We start from the raw sequence: 19938 nt of genomic DNA, 5'->3' as shown, positions 1-19938 counted from the left end.
TCGCTTGAACCTGGGAGGTGGAGGTTGCGGTGAGCTGAGATCACACCATTGCACTCCAGCCTGGGCAACAAGAGCGAAACTCCGTCTCAAATAAAATAATAATAATAATAATAAATCTTTAAAAAGCAATAGGTGGCCGGGCACGGTGGCTCACACCAGTAATCTCAGCACTTTGGGAGGCCAAGGTGGGCAGATCACCTGAGGTCAGGAGTTCGAGACCAGCCTGGCCAACATGGCGAAACCCTATCTCTACTACAAATACAAAAATTAGCCAGGCTTGGTGGCAGGTGCCTGTAATTCCAGCTACTTGGGAGGTCAAGGCAGCAGAACTACTTGAACCTAAGAGGCGGAGGTTACAGTGAGCCGAGATGGTGCCACTGCACTCCAGCATGGGCAACAGAGTGAGACTCTGTCTCAAAAAAAAAAGATAAGTAAGTAAATAAAAAGCAATAGATAAAATAGAAATATCAGGGCAGGGTGCAGTGACTCACACCTATAATCCCAGCACTTGATGGGAGGCTGGGATGGAAACTCTTGAGGCCTGGAATTTGAGACCAGCATGGGCTGTATAGTGAGACTTTCTCTGTAAAAAATAAAAATAAGAAATTTAGCCAGGTGGCACACATCTGTAGTCCCAGCTGCTTGGAGGCCAAGGCGGGAGGATCACTTGAGCCTAGGAGTCCGAGGCCACAGTGAACTATGATCATGCTACTGCACCCCAGCTTGGGCAACAAAGCAAAACCCCATCTCAAAAAAAAAAAAAAAAAAAAAGAGGCAGAAAAGGATATAGATGAAGTAAAAGCTGCAGAAAGTTGGTGACTATTGAAATGAGGCTAGGTGATGGGCACCTGGGGGCTCACTGTATCTTTCTACTTTGTATGTTTGCAAACTTCTTTGCTAGATAAGAAATTTATCTAGCAGCGACTCACGCCTGTAATCCCAGCACTTTGGGAGGCCGAGGTGGGCAGATTATCTGAGGTCAGGAGTTCAAGACCAGCCTGGCCAACATGGTGAAACCCCATCTCTACTAAAAATACAAAAATTAGCCGGGCGTGGTGGTGCACACCTGTAATCCCAGCTACTTGGGAGGCTGAGGCAGGAGAATTGCTTGAACCCGGAGGCGGAGGCTGCAGTGAGCCAAGATCACACCACTGCACTCCAGCCTGGGTGACAGAGTGAGACCCTGTCTCAAAAAAAAAAAAAAAAAAAAAAAAATTTACAAATGCCTCTGGTTTCCTTGTGAAGGGGAGGCAAGAGAAAAAGGTGGAAGAAGTGGAAGTGGGCTTAGAGTCTGTGTTGCAAGCTAGTTCCTGTGCTCAAGTTTGAAGAGTTCTTATGCTTTCAAGTTTGAAGAGTCTGTAGGGTCTGGATCTAGTTGGCTTCAGGCTTTCCCTGGCTGAGGAAGCCCCCAAGGTCCACAGTCCAGCTTGTGTTACCCTTTCCTTGCCCACTTCCCACCGCCGGACACCTTGGCCCTTTTTGGAAACGAGGCCCAGGGCGTCCCCAGTCCTGCCCCTCCTCCCAGCTCCACATCTGGTCCTGATGTCAACAGCCAGGGCGGGCGGTGGCCATGTTTTTCAGCTCCCGCCCAGCCTCAGGGGAGGGGTGGACTCCCCTGTCCCCACCCCTTACTCACAGTGACTGACACGGGTCACACACGCAGTAGGCTAAAGGCCAGAAACAAACTTTAATTCCCAAGCCAGACCCTTAAGTCACAAGGAACGTCAGATCCGGCTCACTCCCTGACAGGGTGAATTGGAAACTGGCCCCTACTTGTTCTCTAACCCCTTCCACTGGGTCTGGTGGGGACTCTGACGCTGAATAGGGGCTGTAGATCAGTGAGTGTGTACATGTGTGTGGAGGGGCAGCAGGGGCTGCTTTCCACATGGTTACATAAGCACGTGTTGGGGTTGGGCGGGTGTTCCTCTGGTCTGAGGGTCCTCGTATGTCCAAAGTCTGTGCATAATTGCAGACCCAGATGTGTTTGCACTTGGTAGAATCAGGGTGCTTAAAAAGGGGTGACTGAGGGCTGCAGTTGCGGAGGTGGCTGGGGACTGTGCCTCCGTGGGAGCGGCGTGTCTCAGTGGGAAGATACTCTGGGGAGCCAGGATGATGTCGTACGTGGGTAGCTGTGTGGACCAGTGGTTGGGGGTGTGTGGACATCGGTGGTCACAGGCCGGGAGAGTGGTGCAGCCACGAGAGGGAGTGTGAGTCGGGGCCATAGACAGTGACAGTCTCTCGGTGGCATGACCCCGGAGGGGGCATGCTGTTCCCTGTGCCAGGCACCAGAGACAGGGACACTGAGAAGTTTGATGAATGGAGAGGGTGTATGAGCTGTGAACATGTGTGGCTGTTTCTGTGGCTTGTGAAGGTGACAGCCAGACTCCCACGTGTGGGTTGCAGATCCAGGGGAGTTGGTGGGTTAGCTGGCTATGTGCTTGTGATTGCAGATGGACTATATTTATGTCTGTGGAAAGCTAACGCATCAGTTGCTTTTTGGCCCTTGTAGTTGTGTATGGCTGTGTGGTTGTATATCTTAGCAGCATGAGTCAAGTGAGTGTGTGGGCCGTGGGACAGACTCCGGAAAACAGCTGCAGGTGTGTAAATGCGGCTGCCTGCAGTGTACACTCTGGAGACATTAACCCTGTCCATGCCCACTTGGGGCTGTCCATGCCCCAAGTGAGGGTCCCGGGCACCCACCACTTCCAAGTCGCCTTCCTTCATCTGGTCTGCGTGATGGAGTGAAGGTCAGTGGGACGGACTTGCAGCTGGAAGGCTGGGGGGATATTGAAAAGGCCACTGATGGTGGGCTTGAGGCTCAGGGTGCCTGGTGGGCACGGGCTCTCCAGGGAGAAGGCTTGTAGGATGGTGGTGAAGAAGAGGAAGAGCTCCGCTTTTGCCAGGCCCTCTCCAAGGCAGACACGCTTCCCTGGTGAGAGGAGAGAGAGACAGGGCTGAGCCAGTCCTCCTCACACCCAGGCCCATGGGGAGAACAGCAGGTAGAGGGGCCAACAGTAAGCCCAGGGTGCAGAAGGGTGCCCCCAGCTGGCACAGATGCCTGGAGTTTGCCAGCACCTGCTTGTGATACCCAGGGCTGCAGCAGATACCTAAGGAGAAAGGCAGGAACGCCTCATGCTTCCTGAACCGTCCATCTGCATCCAGGAAACGGTCTGGGTTGAACTCTTCTGGGTGCTTGAAGATGTTGGGGTCATGCAGGATGGAGCCAAGGAGGGGGAAGACCTCCGTGCCCTGAGGGGAAATAATAATCAAACCATAAACCCCTTCCCACCCCAGTCTATTTGGTCCTCGAGTGTGGAGTACAAGTCTGGGGTGCCAGGGACACTGGTTCACAAAACATAATGGCATCAACATTGGTGGAGTGTTGAGTGGCGTGCAGTGGCTCATGCCTGCAATCCCAGCCATGTGGGAGGCTGAGGTGAGAGAAGCGTTTGAGCCCAGGAGTTTGAGACCAGCCTGGGCAATATAACAAGACCTTGTCTCTATGAAAAATTAAAAAATTAGCCAGGCATGGTGGCATGAGCCCGTAGTCCCAGCTGCTCAGGAGGCTGAGGTGGGAGGATCACTTGAGCCTAGGAGTTCAAGGCTGCCGTGAGCTATGCTTGTACCACTGCACCCCAGCCTGGGAGACAAGGAGACCTGTAGAAGAGAGGAGAGGGCGGGGGGTGGTCCGTGTACCAGCACTGGGAGGGGGGGGCCACGAGTCAGGAGAGACACGAAAGTCTAAAAAAAAAAAAATACCGGAGGGCGGACGCCTGTAGTCCAGCACGGAAGCTAGAGGAGAATGCGAACGAAGCGAGCTTGCAGTGAGGAGAGGCACGCATCCAGGGACAGAGGAGACCCGTCTCAAAAAAAAAAAAAAAAAAAAAAAAAGAGAGAGAAAGAGAGAAAGAGAGAAAGAGAGGAAGGGAGGAAGGGAGGAAGAGAGGAAGGGAGGAAGGGAGGAAGGGAGAAAGGAAGAAAGAAAGAAAGAAAGAAAGAAAGAAAGAAAGAAAGAAAGAAAGAAAGAAAGAAAGGCAAAGAATAGTAGTTAAGTCATAGGCTCTGAGTTCAAATCCTGCCTCTACTATTTGCAGGCTGGGCGACCTTGGCAAATCCTCTAAAAACTTTTAAGCTCTGTTTCCTTATCTGTAAGATGGGCATGATAATGGTACAGGGTTGCTTTAAAGATTAAATGAGATAATAGATATGCAAAGCATTCAGAATAACCGCCAGTGCAGAGCAGGTCCTGAAGCCTGGATACCTGTCATTGTCATCATTAAATCGTTGCTGCTTGGTACACAGGACGGGTTCCCAAGAGCTGAGTTGGTGTTTGTTGTACAAGCATTATCTTACAGCTTCAAGTTGATACTATTATTGTTTCTAATGTAGAGGAGGGATATATTGAGGTTCAGAGGGGGAAGTGATTTGCCCAAGGCCCCATCTACAAAACAGGAGGGGGTAGGCCGGATGCAGTGGCTCACGCCTGTAATCCCAGCACTTTAGGAGGCCGAGACAGGCAGATCATGAGGTCAGGAGTTTGAGACCAGCCTGACCAACATGGTGAAACCCCATTTCTACTAAAAAGACAAAAATTAGCCGGGTGTGGTGGCATACACCTGTAATCCCAGCTACCCAGGAGGCTGAGGCAAAAGAATTGCTTGAACCTGGGAGGCGGAGGTTGTAGTGAGCCAAGATTGTGCCACTGCACTCCAGTCTGGGCAACAGAGCAAGACTCCATCTCGGGAAAAAAAAAAAAAAAAAAGAAGAAGAAAAAGAAAATAGCGGCATAACAGCACTGGATCTTAACTGCCATAGGTTTGATTCTGCAGTGAAGGTGGAGGAGGGAGCTGCTTGCACTAAACTACTGGGGTTTCTGGGGAAACATCGCCCCCTTTTGGTTCTGCGTTGGAGCTGCTCTCTAGTGAAGGGCACTGAGATTGAGGGAGAGAGACAGAGGAGAGAATGCGTCTGCAACAGGGGCTAAGGGTCAAGAGGGCTTCCCTTAGTCCTGGACTTGCTCCTCAGTTTTCAAACTGCTTCTCTGTATGTTACCTCATTCGATTGTCCCGACCACCTTGGAAGGAGGTAGAATTAGGAGATCTGTGGGGCAGATGGGGCCCAGAGATAGAGTCAAAGGGCAAGACAACACAAATCAAAAAGAAACAGAAAGAGTTAAAAGATGCAGAAAGCGTGGCTGGGTGCGGTGGCTCACACCTGTAATCCCAGCACTTTGGGAGGCCGAAGTGGGCAGATTACAAGGTCAGGAGTTCAAGACCAGCCTGACCAATATAATGAAACCCCGTCTCTACTAAAAACACAAAAAATTAGCCGGGCATGGTGGTGGGCACCTGTAATCCCAGGTACTCGGGAGGGTGAGGCAGGAGAATCGCTTGAACCTGGGAGGCGGAGGTTGCAGTGAGCCGAGATCACGCCATTGCACTCCAGCCAGGGCAACAGTGCAAGACTCTGTCTCAAAAAAAGAAAAAAATTATGCAGAAAGGGAGGGGGTGTCAGAGAAAGAAGAAGGAGAAAGATGCAGGGGGGTAGGAGTGGAGGAGGAAGACAGAGACAGAGAGAAAGAGGGAGATAGAGAGAGAGAGAGAGAGAGAGACACTAAGATCAAGAAAAAGTCAGGGAGACACTGACAGCAACCCACCTGGGCTCAGGCCCCAAGCCAGAGAACCATGGGCGGCAGCCATACACATACCCACCTGGGGCAGGATGTACCCTCGGAAGCGGGTGGTCCGCATGAGGGTGCGGGGTATTCCCATGGGCACCAGCGCCAGCAGCCGCTGCGCCTCATGCAGAACCGCGTCGGTGTAAGGGAGGCGGATACGGTCCCCTAGGCTTGGTGCCTGGCCAGCCCCCAGCTCCCGATTCAGCTCCTCACGTACCCGCTCTGCAAGCAAGAGGAGGGCGGGAGTCAGACGGGGGTAGGGCCCAGGGATCCTCCTCTCAGAAGCCCATCTGCTTGCATAGCTGTAGTTTGGGGTGAGGCTGACAGGTGGGGAGGAGTGGTCCCCCAGCCCTCACTGAGCCCAAAGACCACACATCTTGTGTGTTGGGTGTTCCATCTATCTTCTCTCTCTCTCTTATTTTATTTTATTTCATTTCATTTCATTTTATTTTTTTTTTTTTTGCGACAGAGTTTTGCTCTTGTTGCCCAGGCTGGAGTGCAATGGTGCGATCTCAGCTCACCACAACCTCTGCCTCCCGGATTCAAGCGATTCTCCTGCCTCAGCCTCCTGAGTAGCTGGGATTACATGCTCTGTCACCCAGGCTGGAGTGCAGCGGCACAATCCTGGCTCACTGTAACTCCGCCTCCCGGGTTTAGGAGATTCTCCCACCTCAGCCTCCCGAGTAGCTGGGACTACAGACGCCTGCCATCATGCCCAGCTCATTTTTGTATTTTCAGTAGAGACAGGGTTTCACCATGTTAGCCAGGCTGGTCTCGAACTCCTGACCTCAGGTGATCCACCTGCCTTGGCCTCCCAAAGTGCTGGGATTACAGATGTGAGCCACCGTACCCGGCCTTCTCTCTCTCTCTTTTTTCTTTGAGACAGGTCTTACTCTGTTGCCCAGGCTGGTACAGTAGTACAATGACAGCTCACTGTAATAGCCTTCACCTCACCTCCTGGGCTCAAGTGATCCTTCCACCTCAGTCTCCTGAGTAGCTATGACCACAGGCACACACCACCACGCCCAGCTAATTTTTCTATTTTTGGTAGAGACAGGGCCTCATCATGTTGCCCAGGCTGATCTTGAACTCCTAGCCTCAAGTGATCCTCCCACCTCAGCCTCCCAAAGTGCTGGGATTACAGGCATAAGCCACCATGCCTGGCTCATCCACACTTTCTTAATTCCCACAGCACCCTTGTGAGGTAGGTATTGTTATCTATCCCCATTTCCTAGGTGAGGAAACTGAGACTCAGAGAATCCAAGTCACTGCTGGAAGTCACAGCTGGTTCCACTCCTGCAACACTACCAGGACCTCAACTCCCATATTCCAGGTCAGCCCATCCCCATGGCCCACAGCAGCTGCCTGACCCTAAAATGCTGGAGTTGGGCTGGGCGCCTTGGGTCATGCCTGTAATCCCAGCACTTTGGGAGGCCAAGGTGGGCAGATCACATGAGGTCAGGAGCTCGGGACCAGCCTGGCCAACCTGGGGAAACCCTGCCTCTACTAAACATAGAAAAGTTAGCTGGGCGTGGTGGTGCACGCTTGTAATCCTAGCTACTCAGGAGGCTGAGGCAGGAGAATTGCTTGAACCCGGGAGGCTGGAGGTTGCAGTGGGCTGAGATCGCACTACTGCACCCCAGCCTGAGCAACAGAGTGAGAGTCTATCTCCCACAAAAAAATAAAAAATAAAAATAAAAAACCAATTTGACCTTGCCCTCCCCTACTCAAAGTCATTCCATTGCTCCCCATGGCTCAAGATAAGGCACCTAATGTATCGCTAAGGCGACGAGGCCCACAGACACCCGCCTTGTCTTTCACTATGCCTCATACTGCAATCAGCAACTCCTGAACCTCTTCTGGCTCCTCGACATCTCAAATGCCATGCCCATCGATGCCTCAAAGATCTAACTCAGCCTGTCTGCTTGGCCCACCCACTCTTCCCTCTAGAACTCTCTTTTTTTTTTTTTTTGAAACGGTGTCTCACTCTGTCACCCAGGCTGGAGTGCAGTGGTGTGATGTCAGCTCACTGCAACTTCTACCTCCTGGGCTCGAGCAATTCTCATTCCTCAGCCGTCCGAGTGCTGGGATTACAGGTGCATGCCACCACGCCCGCTAATTTTTGTATTTTCAGTAGAGATGGGGTTTCACTATGTTGGCCAGGCTGGTCTTAAACTCCTGTTCTCAGGTGATCGGCCCACTTCAGCCTCCCAAAGTGCTGGGATTATAGGCATGAGCCACCTTGCTCAGCCTGGAACCCTGACTTCTGTTCCCAAGGCCTGGCAAGTGGAAAAGGCTCTTACTTTGGACATGAGGGTATTTCATCAGGAGCAGGAGGGTATAGCCGACTGTGGCGCTGACCGTCATCGTCCCAGCGAACAGCAAATAAATGACTGTCATCAGCATGTTCTTGTTGGTGAACTCTGTGTCTGGGTTTTGTTCCTCCTGAAAGAAACCAGGCAGATGGGCTGAGAGAACACAGCCTTCGGGAAGTAAATGTCCAGAACAGCCAAGCCTGGGGTTGGCAACACAAGTTAAAGTTTTGTCACGGGGTTTAGATAAATTTTTGGGAAGGTTGGGAAGTAGACTTTTTTTTTTTTTTGAGACAGAGTCTTGCTTTGTTGCCCAGGCTGAGTGCAGTGGCACGATCTCGGCTCACTGCAACCTCCGCCTCCTGGGTTCAAGCAATTCTCCTGCCTCAGCCTCCTGAGTAGCTGGGATTACAGGTGCGCACCACCATGCCTGGCTAATTTTTGTACGTTTAATGGAGACGGGGTTTCTGTATGTTGGCCAGGCTGGTTTCAAACTCCTGACCTAAAGGTAACTGCTGTACCATTTTCCACAGGGCTGCATCATTTCACATTCCCACCAATGGTGTACATGGGTTTCAAAGTCTCCACATCTTCATCAACCCTTATAACTTCCTGTGTTTTTGTTAGTAGTCATTCTCTTTCATTTTTAAAAACATTTCAACCAGAGAGAACTAATATCAAGAGTCTACTTCCTGGCCAGGCACAGTGGCTCACACCTGTAGTCCCAGCACTTTGGGAGGCTGAGGAAGGTGGATCACTTGAGGCCAGGAGTTTGAGATCAGCCTGGCTAACACGGTGAAACTCCATCTCTACTAAAAATACAAAAAATTAGCCAGGTGTGGTGACAGGTGCCTGTAGTCCCAGCTGCTCGGGAGGCTGAGGCAGGAGAATGGCGTGAACCCGGGAGGCGGAGCTTGCAGTGAGCCGAGATCGAGCCACTGCACTCTAGCCTGGGTGACAGAGCGAGACTCTGTCTCAAAAAAAAAAAAAAAAAAAAGGTGATTGCCAGGGGTTGGGGGAGGGAGGAACAGGCAGTTGTTTAATGGGTATAGAGTTTCAGCTTTGCAACATGAAGAGTTCTGCAGACTGATTGCATAACAGTGTGAATGTACTTAACACTACTGTACTGCATACCTAAAAATGGTTAAGATGGTAAATGTTATGTGTATTTTACTATAGTTAAAACTAAAAAAAAAATTCAATAAAAGAGAAAAGAAATGGAACAATAGGGCTAACAAAAATTCTTCTTTCTCCACAAACAGGTAGGCTGCATTTAATTAAAGAATGTGGCCCCATTCTTCCAAAGCTCATACAATTAAAAACTATTTATTTCCTTAGGAGTCACCTTAATTCTAGTTTACTTAATAGGGCGTGGTGTCTTAGGCCTATAGTCCCGGCACTTTGGGAGTTCACGGCAGCAGGAAGATTATGTGAGCCCAGGAATTCAAGACCAGCCTGGGTAACATAGTGAGAGTCCATCTCTACAAAGAAAAAAAAAAAAAATTTTAGCCAGGTGTGATGGTGCACACCTGTTGTCCCAGCTACTCAGGAGCCTGAGTCAGGAGGATTGCTTGAGCCCAGGAGTTCAAGGTTGCAGTGAGCTATGATTTTGCAACTGTACTCCAGCCTGGGCAACAGAAAGAGATCCTGTCTCTTTAAAAAGAAAAGAAAAAAAAAAAAAGGAAAAGAAATATTGTTCTCATATAATTAATAAAGTGGACTTTATTAACATAACTTGATATTGCAAGGCTTCCTAATAAATGACTGTAATTCACATAAAATTGTGAATTTACATAAAAGTCTGGGGAGCTTGCAGGGGACAGGATGAAGTGATCCTGGGGATTGCTGGTGTAGGGCCCTGGGCATGGGGCCTGAACACAAGGGCCAAGGTGGGAGGGAGAAAGAGGAGAGATGCTGGAGAGACAGAGAGCCCAGCACAAATGCCCAGGTCGGGGGCGGGAAAGGCAGTGAGAGCAACGCCCTGAAAGGGACAGACAGATGTGCAGAGAAGGGATGCACACACATGCACAGAGACACTCATACTCACAGAGACATGCAGAAAGAGAAAGAGAGAGGAACCCAATCAAGGTCCCCAGGGACACCTAGCTGGGGACTTGCCAGGTCACCACATCCATTCAGAGAGGGGGTCCCTGCACCCTTCCCGCACCTGTGCCATCTTCAGCAGGAAGGCATCGACAAGGTCACGTGTGGGGACCGAAGCATCCAGGTTCCCCTGGTGCTGCTGCACCTGCTGGACTGTGAAGGCAGCCAAGGTGCTGATGTGGTGGAGGAGCTGCTTGTGGGGGCCTGGCAGGGGCCGCAGGAACCAGGAGAACATCTCGTAGGTCTGTGGGGAGAAGGGCAGCTAGTTCTCATGGGACCTGGGCAGGAACCTTCAGGGAAGGTAGTTGGAGAGGGGTCCCACCCACTCACCTGACCCCCCCGGGAGCTGACTCCCAGCAGGGTACCACCAGCTGCCCGGACCACGGCCTGGAACTCCTTATCCTCATAGGAGAAGCGGAGGCCAAAGAGGAGGGAGCAGACTACGTTGGAGGTGGCCTGGGCCAGCAGCAGGGAGGGATCGAATGGGCGTCCTGGGGGGAATGGGGGCAGGGAGGTAGGCTGTGATGGAGCCAGGCAGAGGGGAGCAGGTTGGGGCTGAAGCCAACCAGAGAGAGACAGGGAGGCAGGGAAAGACAGATGGATGGACAGCGCAGGGAGAGAGCTGAACAGGCAAAGGAGACAGACAGATAGGGACAGAGAAACAGACAGGGAGAAAGAAACAGAGTGACCATCACACGGACAGGGAGACAGAAACAGAGATAGACTTAGGGCTCGAAAAATAGAGGAAAGGGGAGAGAAAGAAAAGAGACAGAGAGAGAGAGATGGAGACCCAGGAAGAATGGGATGATAGCACCAGGGACACACAGAGAGATGTCATGACAGCCTGGGAGAGACAGTGGGACAGAGACAGAAGGTGGCGGTGAACAGAGCCCCCAGCCCAGCCCTAGAGTTCAAGGCTTCCCCTCCTGCCCATTCCAGGAGCTGGGTTGGGGCCACCCCCAGCCACAGTAGGAGAGTTTTCCCTTTCACTCGGCTGGAGACCCTGGGGTGACCCCCCTGCCGTGCTGACCTTCTGTCTCCTGGAATGCCTCCAGCAGACACCGGGCCTCCGCCTGGATCAGCTCCTCGCCTTCTCGCTTCCCCATGCCCAGGTCTCGCAGAGCAAGCATGGTAAACTTCCTCAGCTGCCTCCACCGCTCCCCGTTGGAGAAGAAAACCCCTGCGCAGAAGGGTAGACTCAAAGAGGGACCGGCCCCTCTCCCAATTCCCCCTCTTTCCTTTCTTTCTTTTTTTTTTGAGACGGAGTCTCACTCTGTTGCCCAGGCTGGAGTGCAGTGGCGTGATCTTGTCTCACTGTAACCTCTGCCTCCCGGATTCAAGCAATTCTCTTGCCTCAGCCTCCTGAGTAGCTGGGACTACAGGCGCCCACCACCACGCCCGGCTAATTTTTTGTATTTTTAGTAGAGACGGGGTTTCACTGTGTTAGCCAGGATGGTCTCGATCTCCTGACCTCGTGATCCGCCCGCCTCAGCCTCCCAAAGTGTTGGGATTACAGGCGTGAGCCACCGCGCCTGGCCGATTCCTCCTTCTTTCTAGTGAGGTTCCCTGAGGGGGACTCTTCAGGCTCCATCTGAGTCCATTCCAGCCTAGCCCAGGGATGAGGACTCAGTAGGTGCTCAATAAATGCATAATCAAACTGGTTCTCCCATCCTTTGCCCTTGGGTAAGGGAGAGTACATTCTCCTGAAAAGTAGGTAGCTGGGATGACCCAGGCTCCTTCTGTTTTGTAATTATTATTATTACTGAGACGAGGTTTTGCTCTGTCGCCCAGGCTGGACTGCAATGGCACGATCTCAGCTCACTGCAACCTCTGCCTCCCGGGTTCAAGCGATTCTCAGCTTCCCAACTGGCTGGGATTACAGGCATATGCCACTATGCCCAGCTAATTTTTATATCTTTAGTAGAGATGGGGTCTCTCTATGTTGTCTAGGCTGGTCTTGAACTCCTGACCTGAGGTAATCCACCCGCCTCAGCCTCCCAAAGTGCCAGAATGGCAGGCGTGAGCACCGCACCTGGCCTGTTCTGTAAATAACCAGGATGAATGAAGAGTTCTTTCCTCCTTCCTTCCTTCCATCCACTCATCCCATCATTTATGGAGTCCCACTGGGTTCTGTGCCCCATGTAGTTTGGAGGTTGAACAGAGAGGGAAGAGGATGGAACTGCACCATTTTCCTCCCTTATCCAAGCAGGTGCTCCAGACAGACCCTCCCTGTCCAATGCCAGCCTGTTGTGGTCTCTTGGGCACCTCCCCTTGAGTGTCTCTTGTCCTTGCCCTACTGTGTTCCAAAGTGGCCTCAGCATCTCTCCTCTCCCTGTTTCAGCCCACCATCCATTCCTTGGTCAGAGCCCCAGGCCTCTCCCAATTACTCCTTACTCCCCATCCCCTGGCCCCAGCCCTGGTCCATCACCCTGGACCTCCCAGCCTCCCCATCACCCTGGATCCTCCCTATCACCCTGGGCTCCTAGCCTCCAGTTTCATCCCCTTCAGGCAGCAACCACAGGATCTTCCCAACTCCGAATACAGATGTTCCCTGCTTAAAATCGACTGCTCCCAGGAAAAACAAAAGCCCAAACACTCTGGCGTGACTCACAGGCCCTGCATGACCAGGGATTTCCCTGGATTCTCAGCTTTGTTACTTAACCCACTATGACTGCGCTGGTCTTTTCTCACTTCCTCAAGGGGGTCAGGATCCCCTGTCTAGGCCTATGATCCTGCAGTTCCCTCTGCCTCCATCACTCTTACCCCTTTCCATCCCATCCTTGGTGAACTAACTTGTTCATCCTTCATGTCCTGGCTCAAATGTCACCTCCTCTGAGAAGCCTTCCCTGATTCCCTCTTTACCCTTGTACGTATGCCTGTGCCCTGTGTTTGCTCTCAGATCTGTACCTCTCATTTTAGAATTATATTCCCTCCCTCTATTGTCTTACTGCAGTACAAGCCCGCCTCTCCCAGAGTCAGAGAGGACTCTATATCTGCCTGAGTCATTTCTATGTACCTGGTACTCAGTACAGGACCAGGTACAATGATTTTTTGCTTGTTTGTTTGTTTTGTGGAGGCAGGATCTCACCATGTTGCCCAGGCTTATCACAAATGCCTAGGCTCAAGTCAGCCTCCCAAAGTGCTGGGATTATAGGCATGAGCCACCGTGCCCAGCCTGAAAATTCATCAGCTGAATGGATGAATGCTTCTCTCAAAGTCATGCTTTTGTAGGTGCTGGTCTTTCTGCGTGGAACACCCTCCCCACCCATCTTATGAGTCTCAGCTCCGACAGCCTCTCTTCCAGGAAGACTTCCTGAATCTCCCTCACCAAACAAGCCGGGTCAGGTACCTCCTCTAAATTCCTATAGTCCCAGGGCTTCCCTCAGCCTGGCCCTGACCCCTCTTGCCCTGACCCCTCCCCATCCCACCCTGACCTTTCTCCCCGTGCTTCCCCATCTTGGCCCTGACCACTCTGGGCTGGCACTGTGTGGTGAGTCTGTTTCCCCACTGGCATAGGTGCACTGGGGAAGCAGCACCGGTGCTGTCGTAGTCCCTACTGAGTTCCTGGCAGCACCCAGCATGGGCCTCCTGCTTTCTGTTGTAACACAGAGAACTGTTTCTATTATTCAAGGGCTTGCCCACCAATCCCCAGCACCTTGAAAGCACTCCGGCATCTTTCTGAACCCTCAGGGCTTTACCTGGATCATTGATGGTTATCACTGATACTACAACCTGGTGATTAGTGAGTGCTCACTTTGCACAAGGCTTAGTCCTCACTCAATCACTCAATCCTACATGATGGGCACTGCTTTTTGTCTGTTTGAGATGGAGGCTCACTCTGTTGCCCAGACTGGAATGCAGTGGCACGATCTTGGTTCACTGCAACTTCTGCCTCCCGGGTTCAAGCGATTCTCCTGCCTCAGCCTCCCAAGTATCTGGGATTACAGGTACGCACCACCATGCCCAGCTAATTTTTATATTTTTAGTAGAGACAGGGTTTCGCCATGTTGGCCAGGCTGGTCTCGAACTCCTGACCTCAAGTGATCCACCCACCTCCGCCTCCCAAAGTGTTGGGATTTCAGGCACAAGCCACTGTGCCCGGCAGATGGGCACTGTTATCACTCCATTTTACAGATGAGGAAACAGAGGGACTAAGCCATGTGCAAAGGTCACACACCAGTAAGTGGTGGCAGGCTGTGAGCAGAAGGCCTAGCAGCCCTTGACTTACCATGGCCATCAAAAGTCCGTTCCAGCATCGCTACGGTTCCCCGGCCGCTGAACTCCTCAGCCTGACCTCCCAGGGCCTCCCGCACAGCCTCCTGCCCAACCAGGACCACCACAGGCCGCCAGGGTCCCAGGTAGATGGTGAACACCGGTCCGTACTTCTTACTCAGCTGGGGGCAGGGAGGAAGAAAGAGGAGGGTGCTGTGACCTCTTCCAGCTAAGGTGTCTCCATCATGGCCCCTGTCACTTGAGGAGCCACCGGGTCTAGCTTCTACACCCTCTACCAGGAATCTGCCCCCATCCCAGCAGAAATAGCTGAGGCTCAGTTCTCTTTTTGCACTAGGCTCCCGGGCCTCCTCCCCCAGTACATCCTTCAGTGGCATCCCCCAACTTCCTGCCTTTCCCTTGCTTCCTGCTGAACCCTAACCTCTGACGCTGGGCAATCCAGAAGCAGTTTGGGTCTCCCCTAATTCCTTAGGGCCCTCCCTGCCCCCCAAAAATCCAGCCACCCCTTTCAGTCACCACAAAACCCTGAAATTCTGGAGCAGACACTGCTGAGTATCCACCCCATCTCTTCCCCAAGACCTCACCCTTTTTTCTACGTCCTTGAAGTCACCCAGAATCCTTCTGAATGGGAAACTTCAGGCCTCTTCCCACTCCCACCTGCTATCCCCTAAGGCTGGGGCTGTCTCTGCCTTCTTTCTTGCTCTCCTTCCTCCCCCGTCCCAGGAACTCCCAGCTGAGCTCCACCCATCCTCCCATCCTGCATTCTCTGCTGGCAGATTCCTTCGGGGGACCCCCTCGCTGAGCCTGCAACCCTCCAGCCTCTTCTCTGCCTCCAACTCCCCGCAGGGGCGCCTCCCCCTTTTCTTCTTTGTGCCCTCTTCAGCATGCCCCACCTGTATGGCTCCAGCTACCTCTCCCTCTGGGACAAGCCCAGCCGCATCAGCTTCTCCTCGGCTGGAGGACTCCTGTCTCTCTCAGCCTCGGTCCCTGCCCATCACCTTCCCAGGATTCTGTAGGCAGAGGTCTCTGCCCCTCCTAGCCCTGGTCCCCCACCCCACGATCCTCTCTCCCGGGCACCTCTCCCCTTCTCAGCCCTGGACAACCTGCTCCTGCCCCCAACCCCAGGACAGCTGCAGCCCCTTTGCCTTGGGACCCCTGCCCCTGCCTCCTCTCTAGGATACCCGAAAAGCCCTTCGCCCTGGCACTCGGGTTTCTCTCCCAGGGATCCCCCCGCCCCTAGCCAGGACGTCCCCAGAGCCCCTTACCCGCATGAGCCCTGAATACAGCGCCCCGGGCCGTAGCTGCAGGAGGTTTCCCAGCAGTGGTAGCGGCGTGGGCCCGGGGGGCAGGTGGCCTCGGGCCCGGGTCCCAGACAGCGCCAGCGTCAGCAGCAGGAGCAGCGCCAGCGCCAGCAGCAGCGCCCAGGTGCCGGTCGCCTCCATCTCGGCAGGTCGGCTCCTTCTCCTCTCCCAGGCGCTCCGCGCGGCTGGGCTAGTTAGGGGCGGGAGCCGGGCGTCTCCCTCCCCAACGAAGTCAGGCGCGGGGCGGGGCAGTTAGCCCAGCCCCCTGCCTCCTGGGCAGGCTTATTTCCCCGCCGCCGGGTTTCTCCCATACCACCGCCGCCGCCTGATGTCGGGAACTCATGCTCCAACGGATGTCTCCGAGGTCACCCAGGTTTACGCGGGGCTTGGGCGGCGGAGACAGCGCCTTGGGCCCCCGGATAGGGAGTAAGCAAACAGAAGAACCTGGAAGCCAGAGACTTTGGCCGCCTGGAGGTTGCCACGCCCTGCATCTGGCGGTGACCCCGCGCCACTCTCCCCAGCTCCTACCTCCCTCATTGTTCGGATGTGGGTTCGTGTGTGCGTGCGTGTATGGGGTGTCTTTGAGCCAATTTTCTCCAGCATCTTACATCTTCACGAACCCAGAGAAAGAACTTGACCTTTAAGGATAGAAAATCTGAAGTCCAGGGAGATAAATCGGTTGGCCCCAGGTCAACTTGGCTGAGTGGCAGAGTTAAGATTTCGACTTGGGCCAGTTAGAATGATTGAGTCATTCATTCATTCATTCATTCATTTAGAGGCAGTTTGTAGAGTGGTTAGGACGGTGATGGCTGAAGCCAGACTGCTTGGGTTCACAGCCTAATCCCTCTGTGCCTCTGTTAGCCTTGTAAAATGGGGCTAGTTTTCAGTATTAAATAGTACATCTGTGCACACCATTTAAAGCAGACGCAGGTGCACATGTAACAAGCACTAAATAGATGTTAGCTAATATTTCGGCAACTAATTGTTATTGAGGTCTTACTATAAACAAGACCTTGTTCTAGACCCGAGGGTGCAGCTATGAGCGATGGAGAGAAGGGCTCTGACCTCCCTGAGCTCATATCTACATGCAGATGAAGATGAGATGAAGACAATTTCAGGAAGTGAGAAGGCCTGCCAGGGGAATGGGCTTCTTGAGAAGGAAGAATGTTAGAGCCATTTCTGTAGGAATTATTGTAGGTTTGGTTCACTGCTGTATCCCCAGCATATAGTGCAGTGCCTGACACACAGTAGGCACTCAATAAATATTTTTTATAAATTCAAAGATTGAATTTAGGAGATAAGATTCATGAAGTCTGCAGGGGCCATCTTGCAAGGTCTTAGAAAAGACTGCATTTTATTTCTATTGCAAACAGAAGCTGGAGGGGTTTTCAGCAGGGCGGTTACTTTGTTTGCTTTGCATTTTCATTTCATATTTTATTATAAAAATATTAAAATTTCAAACATACAGTGAACACCTGTATACCCATCAGATTCCACCATTTTATTATCCTTTCTTTGTTACCTATCTATTCTTTTTTTGTTTGTTTGTTTTTTGTTTGAGATAGAGTCTCACTCTGTTGCCCAGAGTGGAGTGCAATGGCATGCAATCTCGGCTCATTGCAACCTCCGCCTCCCAGGTTCAAGCAATTCTCCTGCTTCAGCCTCTCAGGTAGCTGCGATTACAGGCGTGCACCACCATGCCTGGCTATTTTTTGTATTTTTAGTAGAGACGGGGTTTTTGCCATGTTGACCAGGTTGGTCTCAAACTTCTGACCTCAGGTGATCTTCTCAGCCTCCCAAAGTGCTGGGATTACAGGCATGAGCCACTGTGCCTGGCCCATTTTTCATTACATATCTATTCATTTTGCCTATCCATTGATTTTTTTAAAGCATTTCAAAGTCAGTTGCAGACACCAGTACACTTCACTCCCAAATACATCAGCATGCATTTCAGTAGCTAGAGTTCAGTATTTGTTTACAGATACTTTTTGTTCCTCAAGGTATCTTATATACAATGAAATGCATACCTCTTAAGTGTATAATTAGCCGGGCGCGGTGGCTCACGCTTGTAATCCCAGCACTTTGGGAGGCCGAGGCGGGCGGATCACGAGGTCAGGATATTGAGACCACGGTGAAACCCCGTCTCTACTAAAAATACAAAAAATTAGCCGGGCGTGGTGGTGGGCGCCTGTAGTCCCAGCTACTTGGAGAGGCTGAGGCAGGAGAATGGCGTGAACCCGGGAGGCGGAGCTTGCAGTGAGCCGAGATTGCACCACTGCACTCCAGCCTGGGCGACAGAGCAAGACTCTGTCTCAAAAAAAAAAAAAAAAAAAAAAAAAAGTATAATTAGATGAGCTTTGACATGCGTATGCTGGAGTTTTAAAATATTAGACTCAGAATTTTCACAGTCCTTTTTTTTTTTTTTTTGAGACAGGGTCTCACTCTGTTGCCCAGGCTGGAGTGCAGTGGCACGATCTTGGCTCACTGCAATCTCTGCCTCCTGGGTTCATGTGATTCTCCTGTCTCAGCCTCCTGAGTAGCTGGGATTACAAGTGCCCACCACCACTCCCAGCTAACTTTTGTATTTTTAGTGGAGTCTGGGTTTCACCATGTTGGCCAGGCTGGTCTCGAACTACTGACCTCAGGCGATTTACCCACCTCGGCCTCCCACAGTGCTGGGATTACAGGCATGAGCCACTGCACACAGCCTGCAATCGTGCAATTTGTATTCTAGTCCAGAGCCCTTTCTCTCAAGAGCATAGCCAGAGTGCTCCCTGGAGTCTGGGGAATCCTTGACTGTGGTCTTCTCTAGCATTGATTCTAGCCTCTAACACTCCAGGGGTGCCCTGAAGCCAAAGGAGGAGGGGTGGGGAGGCTCATATGCTCTTACTATGAAGTAAATGCCAGTTCTCAGTTCCTCCTTTGCCTTGTTCTGGAAGGTTTCTAGGATGTCCCAAATCCAACCTTGAGCCTATCTGCTCACTCTGTTCTACCCCTGGGAGAGCTAAGACATCTCAAACTTCATGGATATAAAAGAATTCCCAATTCCCCCACCTCCTGCAAAATGGGCTCTACCAGCTTCCCACCCCATCTGGGAATACTTTCTCTTGTCTCCTTCCTTACCTCTGTAAAAGGTATCACCATCTTTTCACTTGCTGATGACAACAAAATATAGGAGGAGAGGCCGGGCGCGGTGTCTCACGCCTGTAATCCCAGCACTTTGGGAGGTCGAGGTGGGCAGATCACCTGAGGTCAGGAGTTTGAGACCAGCCTGGCCAACATGGTGAAACCCTGTCTCTATTGAAAACACAAAATTAGCCAGGCGTGGTGGCGCATGCCTGTAATCCCAGCTACTCGGGGAGGCTGAGGCAGAAGAATCGCTTGAACCCAGGAGGCGGAGGTTGCAGTGAGCTGAGATCGCGCCATTGCACTCCAGCTTGGGCAACAAGAGTGAAACTCCGTCTCAAAAAAAAAAAAAAAAAAAAAAATAGGAGGAGGGGAAAACATTAGTTTCATTAGACAACACGCCCTTCTGGGTTATCAGATTCTGGTCTTGTTCATTGTTTTTGCAGCCATCTTTCCCCCTGTTGCAATAGTCTTTTTGCATAATGTCTCTACTCGCCTGAGACCACATCTGTTTTTATTTGTCAGGGTTAACCTTGATTTCTCTCTTTGACTTTAAACCCAATTTGTCAGCAAATCCTGCTGGCTCTACCTCCAAATACATTCCAAATTTATCCATTTCCTCCTTTCCCTACCACCCTGATCCAACTGACACCAGCCCTGATCCAAGGTACTGTCATTGCTTGCCAGGATTTTGCAGTAGCCTCCCCACTGAGCTACCTGCTTCCTCTCTCCTTCTCCCCCTCCTCCACAATTCATTCACTGGATGCCAGCCAGAAAGGTCTTTTTAAATGCAAGGAGAAAACTAATCTACGGTGGGAGGGAAGAGGGATCAGTACAGACTCCAGGGAGCATTCTCATTTTGTTTTTGAGACAAAGGTCTCCAGCCTAGAATAAAAATAGAAAGACTGTTGACCAGGCACAGTGGCCAAGGCGGGTGGATCACCTGAGGTCAGGAGTTTGAAACCAGCCTAGCCAGCATGGTGAAATCCTGTCTCTACAGAAAATATAAAAATTAACCGGCCGGGCGTGGTGGCTCACGCCTGTAATCCCAGCACTTTGGGAGACCGAGGTGGGTGGATCACGGGGTCAGGAGTTCAAGACCAGCCTGGCCAAGATGGTGAAACCCCCTCTCTACTAAAAATACAAAAATTAGCCAGACGTGGTGGTGGGCACTTGTAATCCCAGATAG

General features: G+C 51.8%; 1 protein-coding gene across 2 annotated transcripts; it reads right to left on the bottom strand.

Annotated features, from left to right (window-relative positions):
- Positions 1-1663: 1663 nt before the first annotated feature.
- Positions 1664-15813, bottom strand: LOC100582281 (cytochrome P450 2S1). 2 transcript variants are annotated; one of them, XM_030795731.1, is made up of 10 exons: positions 15588-15813; positions 14321-14486; positions 11123-11272; positions 10423-10583; positions 10157-10336; positions 7981-8122; positions 5712-5899; positions 3108-3249; positions 2763-2929; positions 1664-2664 (listed from the first exon to the last, which is right to left on the bottom strand). In XM_030795731.1, the coding sequence occupies exons 1-10, from the start codon at positions 15762-15764 to the stop codon at positions 2431-2433; spliced, it is 1707 nt and encodes a 568-aa protein (XP_030651591.1). In that variant the 5' UTR covers positions 15765-15813; the 3' UTR covers positions 1664-2430. The 2 variants fall into 2 exon arrangements, with proteins under 2 accessions (XP_030651591.1, XP_003270389.2); XM_003270341.4 differs by having other exon boundaries at positions 1664-2929; positions 15588-15804.
- Between the last annotated feature and the right edge of the window lie 4125 nt (positions 15814-19938).

Source organism: Nomascus leucogenys, chromosome 17 (assembly GCF_006542625.1).
Source record: "Nomascus leucogenys isolate Asia chromosome 17, Asia_NLE_v1, whole genome shotgun sequence".
NCBI classification, from domain to species: Eukaryota; Metazoa; Chordata; class Mammalia; order Primates; family Hylobatidae; genus Nomascus; species Nomascus leucogenys.
The sequence above is the reverse complement of the archived record's forward strand: the minus strand, read 5'-3'. Positions and strand labels throughout refer to the sequence as shown.